General features: G+C 44.4%; 2 protein-coding genes across 4 annotated transcripts in view; one reads left to right on the top strand and one right to left on the bottom strand.

Moving 5' to 3' along the window:
* Window positions 1–14,470, bottom strand: part of LOC127008092 (homeobox protein CDX-1-like) — a 61,163-nt gene that overhangs the window by 39,384 nt on the left and 7,309 nt on the right. For 2 of the 3 annotated variants that reach the window (XM_050879666.1, XM_050879667.1), the window contains exon 2: window positions 7,562–7,600. In XM_050879666.1, the coding sequence (XP_050735623.1) occupies window positions 7,562–7,600 (39 nt within the window). Of the gene's footprint in view, window positions 1–6,862; window positions 6,947–7,561; window positions 7,601–14,470 lie in introns of all 3 variants that reach the window. The other variant, XM_050879665.1, reaches the window with a different exon arrangement.
* LOC127008093 (non-receptor tyrosine-protein kinase TNK1-like) lies at window positions 1,593–13,708 on the top strand. The gene is made up of 2 exons (XM_050879668.1): window positions 1,593–3,188; window positions 12,838–13,708. Exons 1-2 carry the CDS (start codon window positions 2,502–2,504, stop codon window positions 12,976–12,978), a joined length of 828 nt encoding a protein of 275 aa, XP_050735625.1. The 5' UTR covers window positions 1,593–2,501; the 3' UTR covers window positions 12,979–13,708.

Genomic DNA, 14,470 nt, shown 5'->3' with positions numbered 1-14,470 from the left:
ATTCCTTGTGTTCTTATGTCAACAAGGATAACATATAAAAGTTTGGGCTAATATTGTTTCCATTTTCTTTCAGAAAACACAAAATCGTCATTCATTGGTGAGTACAGTTCCTTTGTTATCTATACGACGTGTGTGTGTGTGTGTGTGTGTGTGTGTGTGTGTGTGTGTGTGTGTGTGTGTGTGTGTGTGTGTGTGTGTGTGTGTGTGTGTGTGTGTGTGTGTGTGTGTGTGTGTGTGTGTGTGTAGACGATGAAGGAGGGGACAGGCGGGGGAGGAGGGGGATAAAAGGGTTGATATAACAAGTCAAGGGCAGTGAATGAATGAGTATGTATATAGTAATGGGTATTCCCCACTCCCCTTTCTCTCTCTCTCTCTCTCTCTCTCTGTTATCATATGGGAGATAAGATACAGAAAGGGAATTCCCCACTAAGCTCAGGAATTTCCATCGATATACAGACCAAAGGAGCTGACCAATATAGTACTAGGCAGGTGATTATTATTATTATTATTATTATTATTATTATTATTATTATTATTATTATTATTATTATTATTATTATGATTATTGTTGTTGTTGTTGTTATTATTATCATTTCCGTTATTATTATTATTCGTGACATTCGTATCATTAACAAATATTTTCATCACCATCATTATTACCGCAAACAGACAGACGCGGAGACACACAGACTGACGGACAGATATACAGACAGATAGACGTGCTAACAGACATCAAAACCAACAGCGAGACAGGGACAGACCGAAGCATGCTCAAAACAGACCAACACGTAAATAAGACACACAGACAGACCGGCCGACAGATAGAAAGACAGACAAACAAACAAAAGAGACAAACGAGCAGATAAACACAGACAGACACATTATTAGGGATCACACGTCCCCTTACACTGTTCCCCTACACACACACACACACACACACACACACACACACACACAGGGCTTGAATATAAAGTTGTGTGACGAACATTACGCTTTAGCACACCCAGGGGGGGAAGAGAGAGAGAGAGAGAGAGAGAGAGAGAGAGAGAGAGAGAGAGAGAGAGAGAGAGAGAGAGAGAGAGAGAGAGAGAGAGAGAGAGAGAGAGAGAGAGAGAGAGAGTTTGTTTAGTTATTTTGACTGGGACTTTTTTCCTCTATACTCCTATAATTTCTTACCATTCTAAGTTTTACCATACTACTACTACTACTACTACTACTACTTTCACCACCATTACCACACCACAAACCTAACCATTATTCACCCCCCCTCAACCTCCCCCAGTGGTCCGGCGTCACGTGGAGGGTGGTATTTACGTGCAGGCACCGCTCCGCCGATCGAACTATTGATCAGTGAGGCGCGGGCTATCGAGGCCCGTATCTGGCTGCTCGCCTATGAAGAGATCCCAGGGAAGGCCGAAAATCCCTCGGAAATTCATATGCTATAGCTTCATTTACAGGTTCAGTGATAGACTCAAGCGTGGCAATTTTTTTTTTTTTTCAGCAAGGCAGGCAGCTCATGGACAAAAACTAAACTAAACAACAACAACAAAAAGCCCGTCAGACGCTGCTCCGATAGAAAGGAAAGAGAATTAGTAGACTTATGAGAGGTCAGTTTCAGAAAAAAAAAGTAGAACGTAGAGGGATTCCTTTTGTGCGTCATTCAGCACGGTCCGATCACGTGCTGGACTCGCGATCGCCAGCCAGTACCCAGCTCCTCGCAAGTGGTCGGAGCTGTATATCAGGATTAAAAGAGGTGTATAATAGGGATAGATCTTTTGGTATGGCTGGAAACTCAAATCACGCTCACACACACCCGGAAGGCGGGACACAGCCACGACCCGGACTGACACCCGGTACCATCAGTTTCTTCTCTCTGTTTTCCTTTTGTTATTCTCATTTTTCTCCTTATTACAGTTGCTCCTTTCTTGTATTCATAATTCGCCCGCCTTCACACGAAAACTCCCGTATTCACCGTCTTCGCAGTGATCATTTCGCCTTCCATCACCGACGTTTGGTCCTCACACAGGCCTGCTCAGCACCATATAAGGAGACTATAATATAGAGTCTTCTTGGGTAGCACTGAGAAGTGGTGGGCGGTGGACGACAGCGGAGGCATCCGGTTACTCCCATTTGAAACAATGCTTGACAGCGAGTGGCGGCGCCCGTGAGTGGCAGACACTATATTAAGAACCAGCCGCCCTCGAAGCGGGTTTCCGTGGCCAACCACAGTGGCTTCGTATGAAAGGCTCCGTTGAGGACTGTAGGAGGCAACTATAACACCATGCAGCGGTGACGGCAACTATGCAGCTGCCTCGGGTGGAAGCCTACCTGACCTGGCCGCGGCACCTCCTGTACCAACTAGATCTAGACTCAGGCCTATGCAATGTCAACTCCAATCTCCCCAAAACCGTTTTCCCAAAACCGAGGTGACGTGCTGAATCTTGACCCTATACTGGTATGCTCTTGACTCTGTCAAGACATCCAACAGACAACACAGCCACATGGCTGGCACCAAGGAGCTCACCGAGCACTGCGAACACAAACTTGCCGCCTTCTCCCTCGCCGACCACACGGCAAAGACCGGCAGCATGGCCCTCCCCGTGATCAAGAAGAAGCAGCTCAAGATGGGCACCGTGCTGGGCGTGGGCAAGTACGGCACGGTGTACCGGGGGCGCCTGACGCTCCCCCGGGGCGGGGCGGTGCCCGTGGCCGTCAAGAAGCCGGAGAACGACCCCGAGCTGCTGGCCAAGACCTCCGAGGAAGCGGGTGTGCTGCAGGAGCTGGAGGGCGAGGCGGCCGTGCCCCGGCTGTACGGGCTGACGGCCGACTCTCCCCCGTGCATGGTGATGGAGCTGTGCCCGGGGGAGCGGCTGGAGGACTGCCTGGGCCGCGGCAGGGTGCGCGCCTGCCTGCTGGCCCTCGTGGAGGTGTGCGGCGTGGTGCAGCGCCTGCACGGGCGGGGCATCGCCCACGGCGACATCCACGAGGGCAACGTGCTGGTGGACGCGTCCGGCGAGGGGGTGCGCGCCTTCCTGTTGGACTTTGGTCTGGCGGCGCGGGGCGCGGACCCCGGCCAGCAGGAGAATGACGTCATCGACATAGCGTGCACGGCCCTGCAGGTCATCCCTGACACGGAGCGTTTCTCTGACCTCCGACAGAGCCTTGAAGATGCCGCTGACCTCAACGAGGTCATTGCCCTCCTGCGACAAGTTCTGGAGGAGGATGAATTCAAAGAAAAGGCCTCGAAACCCTCCAAGGAAGAAGTGAAAAATGAGTCCAAGAAGCAAAAGAAGAAAAAGAACAAGAAAGGACCGTTTTACAAGCACTAAGATCCTTGCCTGCTGTTCTGTTTTGCTCCTCTTGACGTTTTAGTTTATTTGTCTTGCTTGTTGTCACTATACAGCGGTATTGGCGGATAATACGGAACAGACATGAAGTATTGGCTTTGATGAGGTGTACTCTTGTTTTAGTTTGAAGGGCTTCAAATCCCTCTGGTTCAGTTGATGCTGCTTGGCTTTTTCTTAGTGTTTCTTTGGTATGTTTGCCTATTCCGGCACCAAAACTTATCTTTTATTTTCTTAAAATGCTATGTGTTCCATCTTCTATGGTGACTTTGCTTTGATCTCTTATCGTGGACTTTCGTTAGTTTTCATTTTCCAGCTTTTTTCCATTTCCCTTGTGGTTCTTTTCGACATTAACTGTCTTGATTTTCCTGAGTGGTTGATAATTTGGTATGTCATCAGTACAATGTGTTGTGTTCTCCATGGCTGGTGCGGCGAGGCCCTAAATCGCAGCTGATATTGTCGCTTTGAACATTTTTACTCACTTTCTCTTTTCCACTCATACTTTTATTATCGTCAGACTTAATGCATCATTTTTTAAAGTGAATATTTTATACAGTGTAGGCGACGGGGAGCTTCCTGAATGGTACTTCCCGATTTTTATTTTGACATACTTACTTGTGATTAAGTTATTTAAGAATCTTGTTATAGCTTCTGGTAGGTTCAGTTAGATGATTTGAAACTGGAGTCCATCGTGCCACACCTTGTTAAAAGCTTTGGACACTTTCAATAGGCTGGTGGATGAGTGGAACAGTCTCAAAATTGATGTGAAAAGACGGAGGACGATATGAAAGGGGAAAACGAAGGAAGGAAGGAAGGAAGGTAGGTGTTTATGAAGGGAAGTTATGGATATGAAGAACAGGAAAAAAATATGGGAGAGGAAGCATAGAAGAAATAGATAAAAAGGGAAAGGGAAAACAATAAGCGAGGGATGAACGGATAAGAATACGGGAAGAAGAGGAGGTTGGTGAAGGGGAACTGTAGAGCGAATGAAAAAAAATATATATGACTGAATAAATGAAGCATGGACGATATGAAAAAAGGAATCAAGGAAGCGAGGTATAGAGAGAAGGAACAAAGGAGAGGCAAAGAAGAAATAGATAAAGAGGAAAAAAGAAAAAGCTATGAAGGAAATAATGGGAGGAATAAATAGAAGAGGAAGTAATGAAAGGAAACTGTAGAACGAAGAAAAGGATGAAGAGATATGATTCTTTTTTTTTTTATTTACAGTAAAGGAAACATCTCAAGGGCAACAACAAAGAAAGAAAGAAAAGGATCGTGGAAAAAAAGCCCGGAAGGAGAAAAAAAAGTCCCCCCCCAAAAAAACGAAAGCATAGAAAAGTTGAAGGAAGAACTGAAGGAAGGAAAGTAAGAAAAAGGGAAGGAAGGAAGGAAGAATGGGCTGTTTATATAAAGCTGTTCTGGGAGAGACCATTACACACACACTAAAGGCCTTTCTCCTTCCCTCTCCAAGATTTAGGTCCCCCCCGTGAGAGAGAGAGAGAGAGAGAGAGAGAGAGAGAGAGAGAGAGAGAGAGAGAGAAGTAGAAAGAAAAAATAAAATGAAAGATTAAAATAGAAAGAAAGGAAGATAAGGAGGAACATCAGTAAAAAATGAAGTGGAAAAAAAAGTAAAGGAAAAAAAATGGAATGAAGGAAAAAAGAAATGAAGATAGGAAGGGAGGGAGAAAAGGAGGACGTAGGAGGAAGGCAAAAATAATGTAAAAATGTAAAGAAAAGGAGTGAGGAAGATGAGGAGGAGGAACGAAAAAGAAAGGAAGAAAGAAAAGGAACAGCAAGAAAGTGAGATGAAGGAAGGAAGGAAAGGAGGGAGAAATTAAAAAAAAAATTTTAAAAAAATCTGAAGGAAAAGAGTAAGAAAAGTGAGGAGGGAGGAGGAGAAACGAAGAAGAAAGAAAGACAAAATAGAAACAGCGAGAAAATGAGATGAAGAAAGGAAGGTAGGAATGGAGATAGGAAGGAAGGAAAGGAACTGTCGGGAGGGAGAGGCAGAAAAAAAGGAATAAAGTGAAGAAAAAGAGTGAGAAAGATGAGGAGGAGGAAAGAAAAAAAAAGAAAGGAAGAAAAAGAGGAACAGCAAGAAAATGAGATGAAGAAAGGAAGAAATGGTGACAAGAAGGAAGAAAGGCAGAAAAAATATAGAAAATAATAAAGAAAAAGAGGGAGGAGAAGAAACGAAAAGGAGAAAGGAAGAAAAAGAGGAACACCAAAAAAAAAAGAGATGAAGGAAGGAAGAAATTGTGATAAGAAGGAAGGGAGGGAGAAAGGCAGAAAAATATAGAAAATAATAAAGAAAAAGAGGGAGGAGGATGAAAAAGAGGAACAGCAAAAAAAAAAAAAAGAGATGAAGGAAGGAAGAAATTGTGATAAGAAGGAAGGGAGGGAGAAAGGCAGAAAAATATAGAAAAAAAAATAAAGAAAAGGAAGGAGGAGGAGGAACGAAAAAGAGAAAGGATAAAAAAGTGGAACAGCAAGAAAATGAGATGAGGGAAGGAAGAAATGGAGATAGGAAGGAAGGGAGGCGGTGGGAGAGTGAGGCAGAAAAAAATGTAGAAAATAGTTGAGGAAGGTGAGGAGGAAGGGGGGGAGGGGGAGGGGTGGGGGAGGAAGAAGGAAGAGAGAGAAAATATCTTTCCTCCCCCGTCACCACAGATACAACCCCGCCGGGAGCCCTTATCTCTCCTCCTCCTCCTCCTCCTCCTCCTCCTCCTCCCGCTGCTCCTCCTCCTCCTCAGACACACGCCCTGTCAGCGGAATCGTGACAAAAAACTTTATCCATCCAAGAGAGAGAGAGAGAGAGAGAGAGAGAGAGAGAGAGAGAGAGAGAGAGAGAGAGAATGTTTTATTCTGACAAGTTTTCTTTTTTCTTTTCTTTGCCTTATCAGTTATTTTTCCCTTGATGTAAGGAGTAACTGAACGAAACTTACGAATTGGTAACTATAATTGTAATGTAAAACGACTGGCAATGCTAAATACATGGGAGAGAGAAGAAGGAAAAAATATATCAAAGGGACAATATCAACTTAGATTTTTTTTTGAGGGGGGGGGGTTGGGTGGGGGTGGGGGGAGGGAGAATTCACCCGACGTTTTCTGTTCAGTCATGCTACTAAGGAGAAAAAAAGGACACGTCTATAATTTTTCCTTACTATTGTCTTAGGGCCGCTTTCACAGTCACTTTGTTTGTTTCGATCGTTACATGGCGGCGATCGCGCTATAGTATATCCACGTAAAACTAGCCGATGGGGTAGTGGCGGCTGCGGGGTTAGCCTAGCGCCGCACCTTGGCACACTCACAACACCTCTCGCTTCCTCTGCAGCCGACACTACCTCATAGGCTAGTTTCACGCGGAAAACTATAGCGTCGATCTCCACCATTGGTAACGATCAAACCAAACAAAGTGACTGTGAAAGCGGCCCTTAGTGTGATCTCAGGACGGACTTAGGGAAAGGAGAAAGGGAAAAAAAAAAAAACGGCGGCGAAACAAACGATCAATAAAATACCTGTCAGAGAATCATAATGCTGAGGAAGAACAAGGAAACGATTATCGTCCTCATTATCCCGGCTACTGTGAGACCCAGGGCGGACTGAGGGAAAGGAGAGAAGGAATAACGGATTAAAACGAAATTTCAAGAGACGTTTCAGAAAATCATAATAATGCGGAAGAACAAGAAAACAATTAAGTATGATCATTAAATCGGCTAGTGTGACTTCCAGGAGGGGAGAGGAAAGAAAACACGGCAACAAAACATAATTATCAGAAAATCATATTATAAGTTGTTGAGGCTCAGGAGACAGCGAACAGTCTTTCTGCATCGAATATTGCCAGGTACTGAACCTTGATTGTCAAAATTATCGAAACACTCGAAATTACACCAAACTAGTCGGTGATCATCTTAGTATTACGTCTACTAAATATGTGAGAGAGAGAGAGAGAGAGAGAGAGAGAGAGAGAGAGAGAGAGAGAGAGAGAGAGAGAGAGAGAGAGAGAGAGAGAGAGATAAATAGATAGATAGAGAGAGAGAGAGAGAGAGAGAGAGAGAGAGAGAGAGAGAGAGAGAGAGAGAGATTGAGATAGATAGATAAAAAGATAAATAGATAGATAGAGAGAGAGAGAGAGAGAGAGAGAGAGAGAGAGAGAGAGAGAGAGAGAGAGAGAGAGAGAGAGAGAGAGAGAGAGAGAGAGAGCAAGACTGACTCACCTTTCATCGGTAGCCCATCAAGGTCGAGGAAGGCGCCATCTAGAAAGAAAATACGAAGTTATGAAACACACGAAGAGTTGCTAATGAGTCGCCGTCCTTCCTCCTCCTCCTCTCTCCTTCACTCCTTTCCCTGCCGAGCTGAAGGAGCACAAATAACCCGACCCTCCTTCCTGCTGTCCCATTACCTTCCTCCTTAATTAGTGTGTAGGGTTCGTAATATTCTCATTATGATAACATATAGAGGAAAAAGACATAGGAAAGGGACTATTTAAAAGCCTTTAGTTGTAGTTTTCTTCCTGTTTTTTTTTTTTCTCGGTCTTGTTCTCTCGGTTTTGTTTTTCTTTGTTCATATTCTCGTTGCTGTTTTTATGATCATTATTATTAGTAGCAGCAGTAGTAGCATTTTTTTTTATTTTTTTTTTTACAGCAGAGGAGTCAGTTCAAGGGCATAAAAAAAGGTAACAAATGTGAAAAAAACGCAAAAAAAAAAAAAAAATAGGAGAGCAAGTTAGCAAGAAATCAACAAGGCAGTGTAAAAGTGAATTACCAGAGATTTTTCGCTTTACACTTGGCTCGACTGAAAAAGTGATGATGATAATGGGAACCGTGCGTGCGGCGTACTGCTGGCGTGACTTCAAGCGCCCTCCCTCGCTCCTTCGACCAGCGGTTTAGGGGGCCGAGGGTGTGAGCAGGGCCCTGGCGTGAGTGTGCGTGAAGGGAAGAAAACAGCCGTGGCTCAGCGTTGGCACAGGACGCTACACAAAATATTCAGGATTATTATTATTTTATTTTTTATTTATTTATTTATTTATTTATTTATTTATTTATATATATATATATATATATATATATATATATATATATATATATATATATATATATATATATATATATATATATATATATATATATATATATATATATATATATATATATATATATATATATTTATTTATTTATTTATTTTTTGCATTAAAGGAGGCAGCTCAAGGGCAAAATAACGATTAATGGTCCCTCTAAGCAAGAAAAATGAGAAAAAATCATCACACACAAACGATTTCATAATATATATCAAAGCACTTGTGATCAGTTTATGCATCATCTATTTTGGGTTGTTTATATCATGGCACGAATTTGGCCCGTCGTTGCTACACGGTAAAGCCACAAATTTGGCCCGTCGCTGCTACACGGTAAAGCCACAAATTTGGCCCGTCGCTGCTACACGGTAAAGCCACAAATTTGGCCCGTCGCTGCTACACGGTAAAGCCACAAATTTGGCCCGTCGCTGCTACACGGTAAAGCCACAAATTTGGCCCGTCGCTGCTACACGGTAAAGCCACAAATTTGGCCCGTCGCTGCTACACGGTAAAGCCACAAATTTGGCCCGTCACTGCTACCTTTAATCTCGCTGGCGCTGCCCTCACAAATACTTGACAGAGTAGCCGAAAGAGGGTCAAAATCGAATGGAGAGGTGTCATGATACTCTCCCGTCTGAAAGCGTTGAAGTCGAAGGCAGGAGGACATACAGACAAAGAGTGATCATATAAAAAAAAAATGCTATCATAAAAAATATATAAACCAGGTCATGTTGTTTATACCTGCTAACTCATGCCCAGGTAAAACTTAGAACCATACCATGTGAATACAAATTTTATGTTTTTTTGCAGTTTCAGTAATAGAAAAAACAAGTTTAGATGTTTGGTGGTCCTGAGTTATGGTTCATTTCAGTTTTGTTCGAGGAATTAGATGATGTTTGAAATGTCTCTAACACGAAAAAAAAAGAAAAAAAAGAATAGAGATTTGGTGGTCAAGAATTAGTTCAGTTCTGTTCAGTTCAAGATCGGGAGTTTTGTCCTTGTAACAGCACGCCCTAATGTATTTCTTCACTGTGTGGGTCTTTATATTTTCTTACTCTTTCTCTATCGTGTTATTTTCTCTTCATCCACTGTGTATTGTTCTGTTTGTTTCCTCATTTGTATTGTGTTGGCAGTTGTGGTGGTTGTTGGTGATGATGATGGTGATGGTGGTGGTGAATGTTGTGGTGATGATCGTCGTTTCATGTTTGCAGTGGTTGTTGACGCATGGTGATGATAGAGGTGGTAATGGTGGTGATGAAAGGAATGGTGGTGGTCGTGGTGATGCATGGTAGTGGTGATGGCGTCGACACTTCTTCATTATTTGTAGTTATTTTGTTAATTGATCATGGAGGGGATGTGCGTGCGGACTTAATGGTGGTGGTAGGGATGGCATTATGGGCTTCATGAGGAAGGTGTCCATAACTAGTATAAATGCGTCGCTCTTCTGGACATTAATTAAGTTTTCTAACTAATTTAGCCGACTTTTTTGTATTTAAGCTGCTTTCTTTACTGTAAGAAATAAATAACTCACACATTTAGCTAATCTAACGCTCTAACTCAGCTGACACCAACTCCTTCATTTAACTAACGAATATAACTCAGGTCTAACTAACTCTAACTAACTCATTTAACTAACTCTCTTACTTTGTAATTTAACTAACTAATATAATTCTAATTTAACTAACTCCTTTTAAGATCTTTACTTGAACTATCTCATTTACTCACTTTCTAATGTAACAAGCTCACAGCAAGTCCGTAACAGGGTAATAATATGCTCATCAACTGGATCATTCGTGCATCTCTCCCACACAAAATTAAATAAAAAAGAAGAAAAAGCAACATCGATCCTGTATGTTCCGTGACCTGATGGCTCGAGCACACGATTTAGAATGAAGAAAAATGAAACACAAGCTTAAAAACAGTGATTCGCAGGATAATTCACACTCGTTTTCCACCGAGGGTAAAGTAAAAAGAAAAATAATAAGAGCTAAAAAGGAAGACTGGCATTTCTCCTCGACGTGAAGTTACATTAAAAAGAAATAGAGAGAAGATAAGCGCTGCGCGGCACGATAATTTGCGCACGTATCCCACGCAAGGCCCGGGAAGGAGACATAAAAGAAGGGGAAAAAGATCGACGGAGATATATTTCCCGAGTTGGCAGTTCGCTTCACGCACCACACGCACACGCATACACACACACCATCGTTCCCAGATTATCGTACTCAGAGCCTCGTATTTATCGGTTTCTGAGCCATAGGTATTGCCAAAAAACACCAATAACTAACCATTTTAACGATGACTATATATAAAGTCAGTTATTGGAGTAGAGGAGGCAGTTTTTGGGTCGGAAATCGGCAAAAATAGGAGGCTGAGTACGACAATCTGGCAACGTTGACACACACACACACACACACACACACACACACACACACACACACAGATTGATAAATAGCTAGATAAATAGACAGAGGAAGGGGAAGAGTGAAATAAAATGAAAATATAAAAGTGTAATAAAAATAGTAAGAACGAACATTTTCCTCTGAGCTGAAGTAAAATTATCATGTTCGTATTTTTCAGATTATCAAAAGAAAATAGGAATGGTGTGATAAAAGAGAGTAAGAAGTAATAATTTTCTCTGAGTTGAAGTAAACTCATTATGTTTGCATTTTTAAGATAGCGTCCAGGACCAACGAGTCGGCTCTACCCCACGTCTCCTCGCCTTCCTTCTGTACGTATATTCCCTTATTCGTGAGCCGCCTCCCTCTTTCCCATGCATCACAAGCGACTTTCCCCTCATGTGCCCTCGTCTCCTCCCCTTCCTTCTGTATTCCCCTTCCCCTATTCACCTCCCTCTTCCCCATCACACTCCTCTTTACCCTCGTATAAATTTTTGATGTCCTCCATTAACCAACCCTTCTCCTTTCTTCTGTACCTCTTCTTTACATCACTTCCCTCTCCCTTTATAGGTCACCAATTAAGCCTTATTTTTATCTCTCTCTCATCGCATGCAACCCCTTCCTTTTTTTACCTTTTCCGCAAACTGCCTTCCCCTTTTCCGTTATCCATGCTGTCCTTTCCTCTTTCCTTTTCATCTTCTTTCCTAAACCATTTCCTTCTCTTTTCCCTAAGTAACCAAGCCTTTTTGCTCTCATATTCCTCTTTACCCATTCATTCCCTTCCTCTTACCATTCCTCTTATACCCTCTTTCCCAAACCATTTTCTTCTCTTTTTTTCCCGATACCCATGCAGCCGTTACTCTTACCCTATACTCCTCTTCCCTATCCGTCAGCAAACCTTTGGTCTCGGGTAGTTCTGAGAAGTGGACGACAGCGACGGCAATCGGTGGCTCCCATTTTGAAACATGCAGTGCTTGACAGCGAGTGTCGGCGACCATGAATGGCGGACACTATGTTAGGAGCCAGCCACCGTCGAAGCGGAGTACCGTCTCGGGCAACCAGCGTGGCCGAGTATGAAAGGCTCCGTCGAAAACTGTCGGAGGCAACTAAAACACCATGCAGCGGTGGCGGCAGATATGCAGCTGCCTCGGGTGGAAGCCTACCTGACCTGGCCGCGGCACCTCCTGTACCAACTAGATCTAGACTCAGGCCTATGCAATGTCAACTCCAATCTCCCCAAAACCGTTTTCCCAAAACCGAGGTGACGTGCTGAATCTTGACCCTATACTGGTATGCTCTTGACTCTGTCAAGACATCCAACAGACAACACAGCCACATGGCTGGCACCAAGGAGCTCACCGAGCACTGCGAACACAAACTTGCCGCCTTCTCCCTCGCCGACCACACGGCAAAGACCGGCAGCATGGCCCTCCCCGTGATCAAGAAGAAGCAGCTCAAGATGGGCACCGTGCTGGGCGTGGGCAAGTACGGCACGGTGTACCGGGGGCGCCTGACGCTCCCCCGGGGCGGGGCGGTGCCCGTGGCCGTCAAGAAGCCGGAGAACGACCCCGAGCTGCTGGCCAAGACCTCCGAGGAAACGGGCGTGCTGCAGGAGCTGGAGGGCGAGGCGGCCGTGCCCCGGCTGTACGGGCTGACGGCCGACTCCCCCCCGTGCATGGTGATGGAGCTGTGCCCGGGGGAGCGGCTGGAGGACTGCCTGGGCCGCGGCGGGGTGCGCGCCTGCCTGCTGGCCCTCGTGGAGGTGTGCGTCGTGGTGCAGCGCCTGCACGGACGAGGCATCGCCCACGGCGACATCCACGAGGGCAACGTGCTGGTGGACGCGTCCGGCGAGGGGGTGCGCGCCTTCCTGTTGGACTTCGGTCTGGCGGCGCGGGGCGCGGGCCCCGGCCAGCAGGAGAATGACGTCATCGACATAGCGTGCACGGCCCTGCAGGTCATCCCTGACACGGAGCGTTTCTCTGACCTCCGACAGAGCCTTGAAGATGCCGCTGACCTCAACGAGGTCATTACCCTCCTGCGACAAGTTCTGGAGGAGGATGAATTCAAAGAAAAGGCCTCGAAACCCTCCAAGGAAGAAGTGAAAAATGAGTCCAAGAAGCAAAAGAAGAAAAAGAACAAGAAAGGACCGTTTTACAAGCACTAAGATCCTTGCCTGTTGTTCTGTTTTGCTCCTCTTGAAGGTTTAGTTTTTTTGTCTTGCTTGTTGTCACTAGCGGTATTGGTGGCTAATGAAGTTGACATGAAGTAGAGGCTTTGATGAGGTGTGCTCTTATTTTTGTTTGGTTCAGTTGATGCTGCGTTGCTCTTTCTCGTTTCATTGATGTATTTACCTATTCTGGTTCTTTTTGTTGTTAGTCCCAAAGCTAAACTTTTTTTTCTGCATATCCGATTTGTGTTCCAGCGTTTTGTTTTGTTTTACGTGTTTTTTTACGTTTCGCCTATTCCGCCGCCAGGCTTTCTTGGTGGGGTCTGATGATCGGCCCCAGCCCGTTATGGCGCAGGCAAATGTTTACAGTGGCGCCATCTTGCTTGGCTCATACTGACCCGGACCTCATCTTTGATCCTCAGAGAGAGAATCTAGAGTCCGGGTTGACAGATGGTCTTCAGGGCAGCAGCATCCATGTTGCTCTTCTTTCTGATCGTGATTTTTTCTCGTTTTTTACCTTCCAACTCTTTTCTCTATTTCCCTTATGATTCTATTCTCCATTAACTGTCTTGACTTTTCTAAGTAGTTGATAATATGCGTTACGTCATCAGCACAGTGTATTGTTAATTGTGCCGTGAGACTTTTCCCGCCTCTTCCTCTTTCCTCTTACATCTCCTTCCCAAACCATCTCCCTTTCTCTCCCCTTCGTCACCAAGCCTTCTTTTCCCTCTCTATCTTTACATTCCTCTTCTACTTTTTTCCTCAAACCACTTCTCTCTCCTTCATCACAAGCGTATCCCCCCCCCACCCCCCACCCCTGCTCCCGTTACCATAGCCCGTTCCCGTTCCTTGTGTAAACCTTTCATAAAAAAAAATCTTCCCAGTGTCTTTCCACTCCCCCTTTTTTTGCCAACCGTTATGCAGCCCCCTTTCCCATCCTATCCCCTTGCCTTTCCTCCTCCCATTCCTCCTTGTATTTCCCATTACCTGGTCCCCTTAATACCTGTTCCCTTAGCCCCATCACTGCAGGAGCTATTGGCGTCGTGGGAGCCTCATACCTATACTCACTCAAGGAGAGGACACAAAGGTTACAGAACTGGGCACAATATTCTCAAACATTTAGGGGCTGACACACCCACATTTGATATAGCTTTCGTGGAGGTTGTGGGTATTTCTATGGCTATTTTTATGACACTAGTGATGGTTTGCCATAACTTATGCACCATGAATGTGAGAAACACTCATGGGAACCCGACTAATGTCCTTTGTGACCTTTGGAAACATTTGTTGCGAGCCGAAAGCGTCAGAGAATACGAACACGTAATCTGAAGAAAACGAACATGAAAATTTTACATCACTTCAAGAGAAATTATATTAATTAGTGGTATTTTTGTTACACGTACTTTATTTTTTTCTCTTCTTTTACGGTTTCTCTATATATATTTATTTATCAATCAATTCATTTTGCGTATGTGTGTTATCCGTCAAA

The sequence above is a fragment of the Eriocheir sinensis genome, chromosome 37 (assembly GCF_024679095.1).
Source record: "Eriocheir sinensis breed Jianghai 21 chromosome 37, ASM2467909v1, whole genome shotgun sequence".
Lineage (NCBI taxonomy): Eukaryota > Metazoa > Arthropoda > Malacostraca > Decapoda > Varunidae > Eriocheir > Eriocheir sinensis.
The sequence above is the reverse complement of the archived record's forward strand: the minus strand, read 5'-3'. Positions and strand labels throughout refer to the sequence as shown.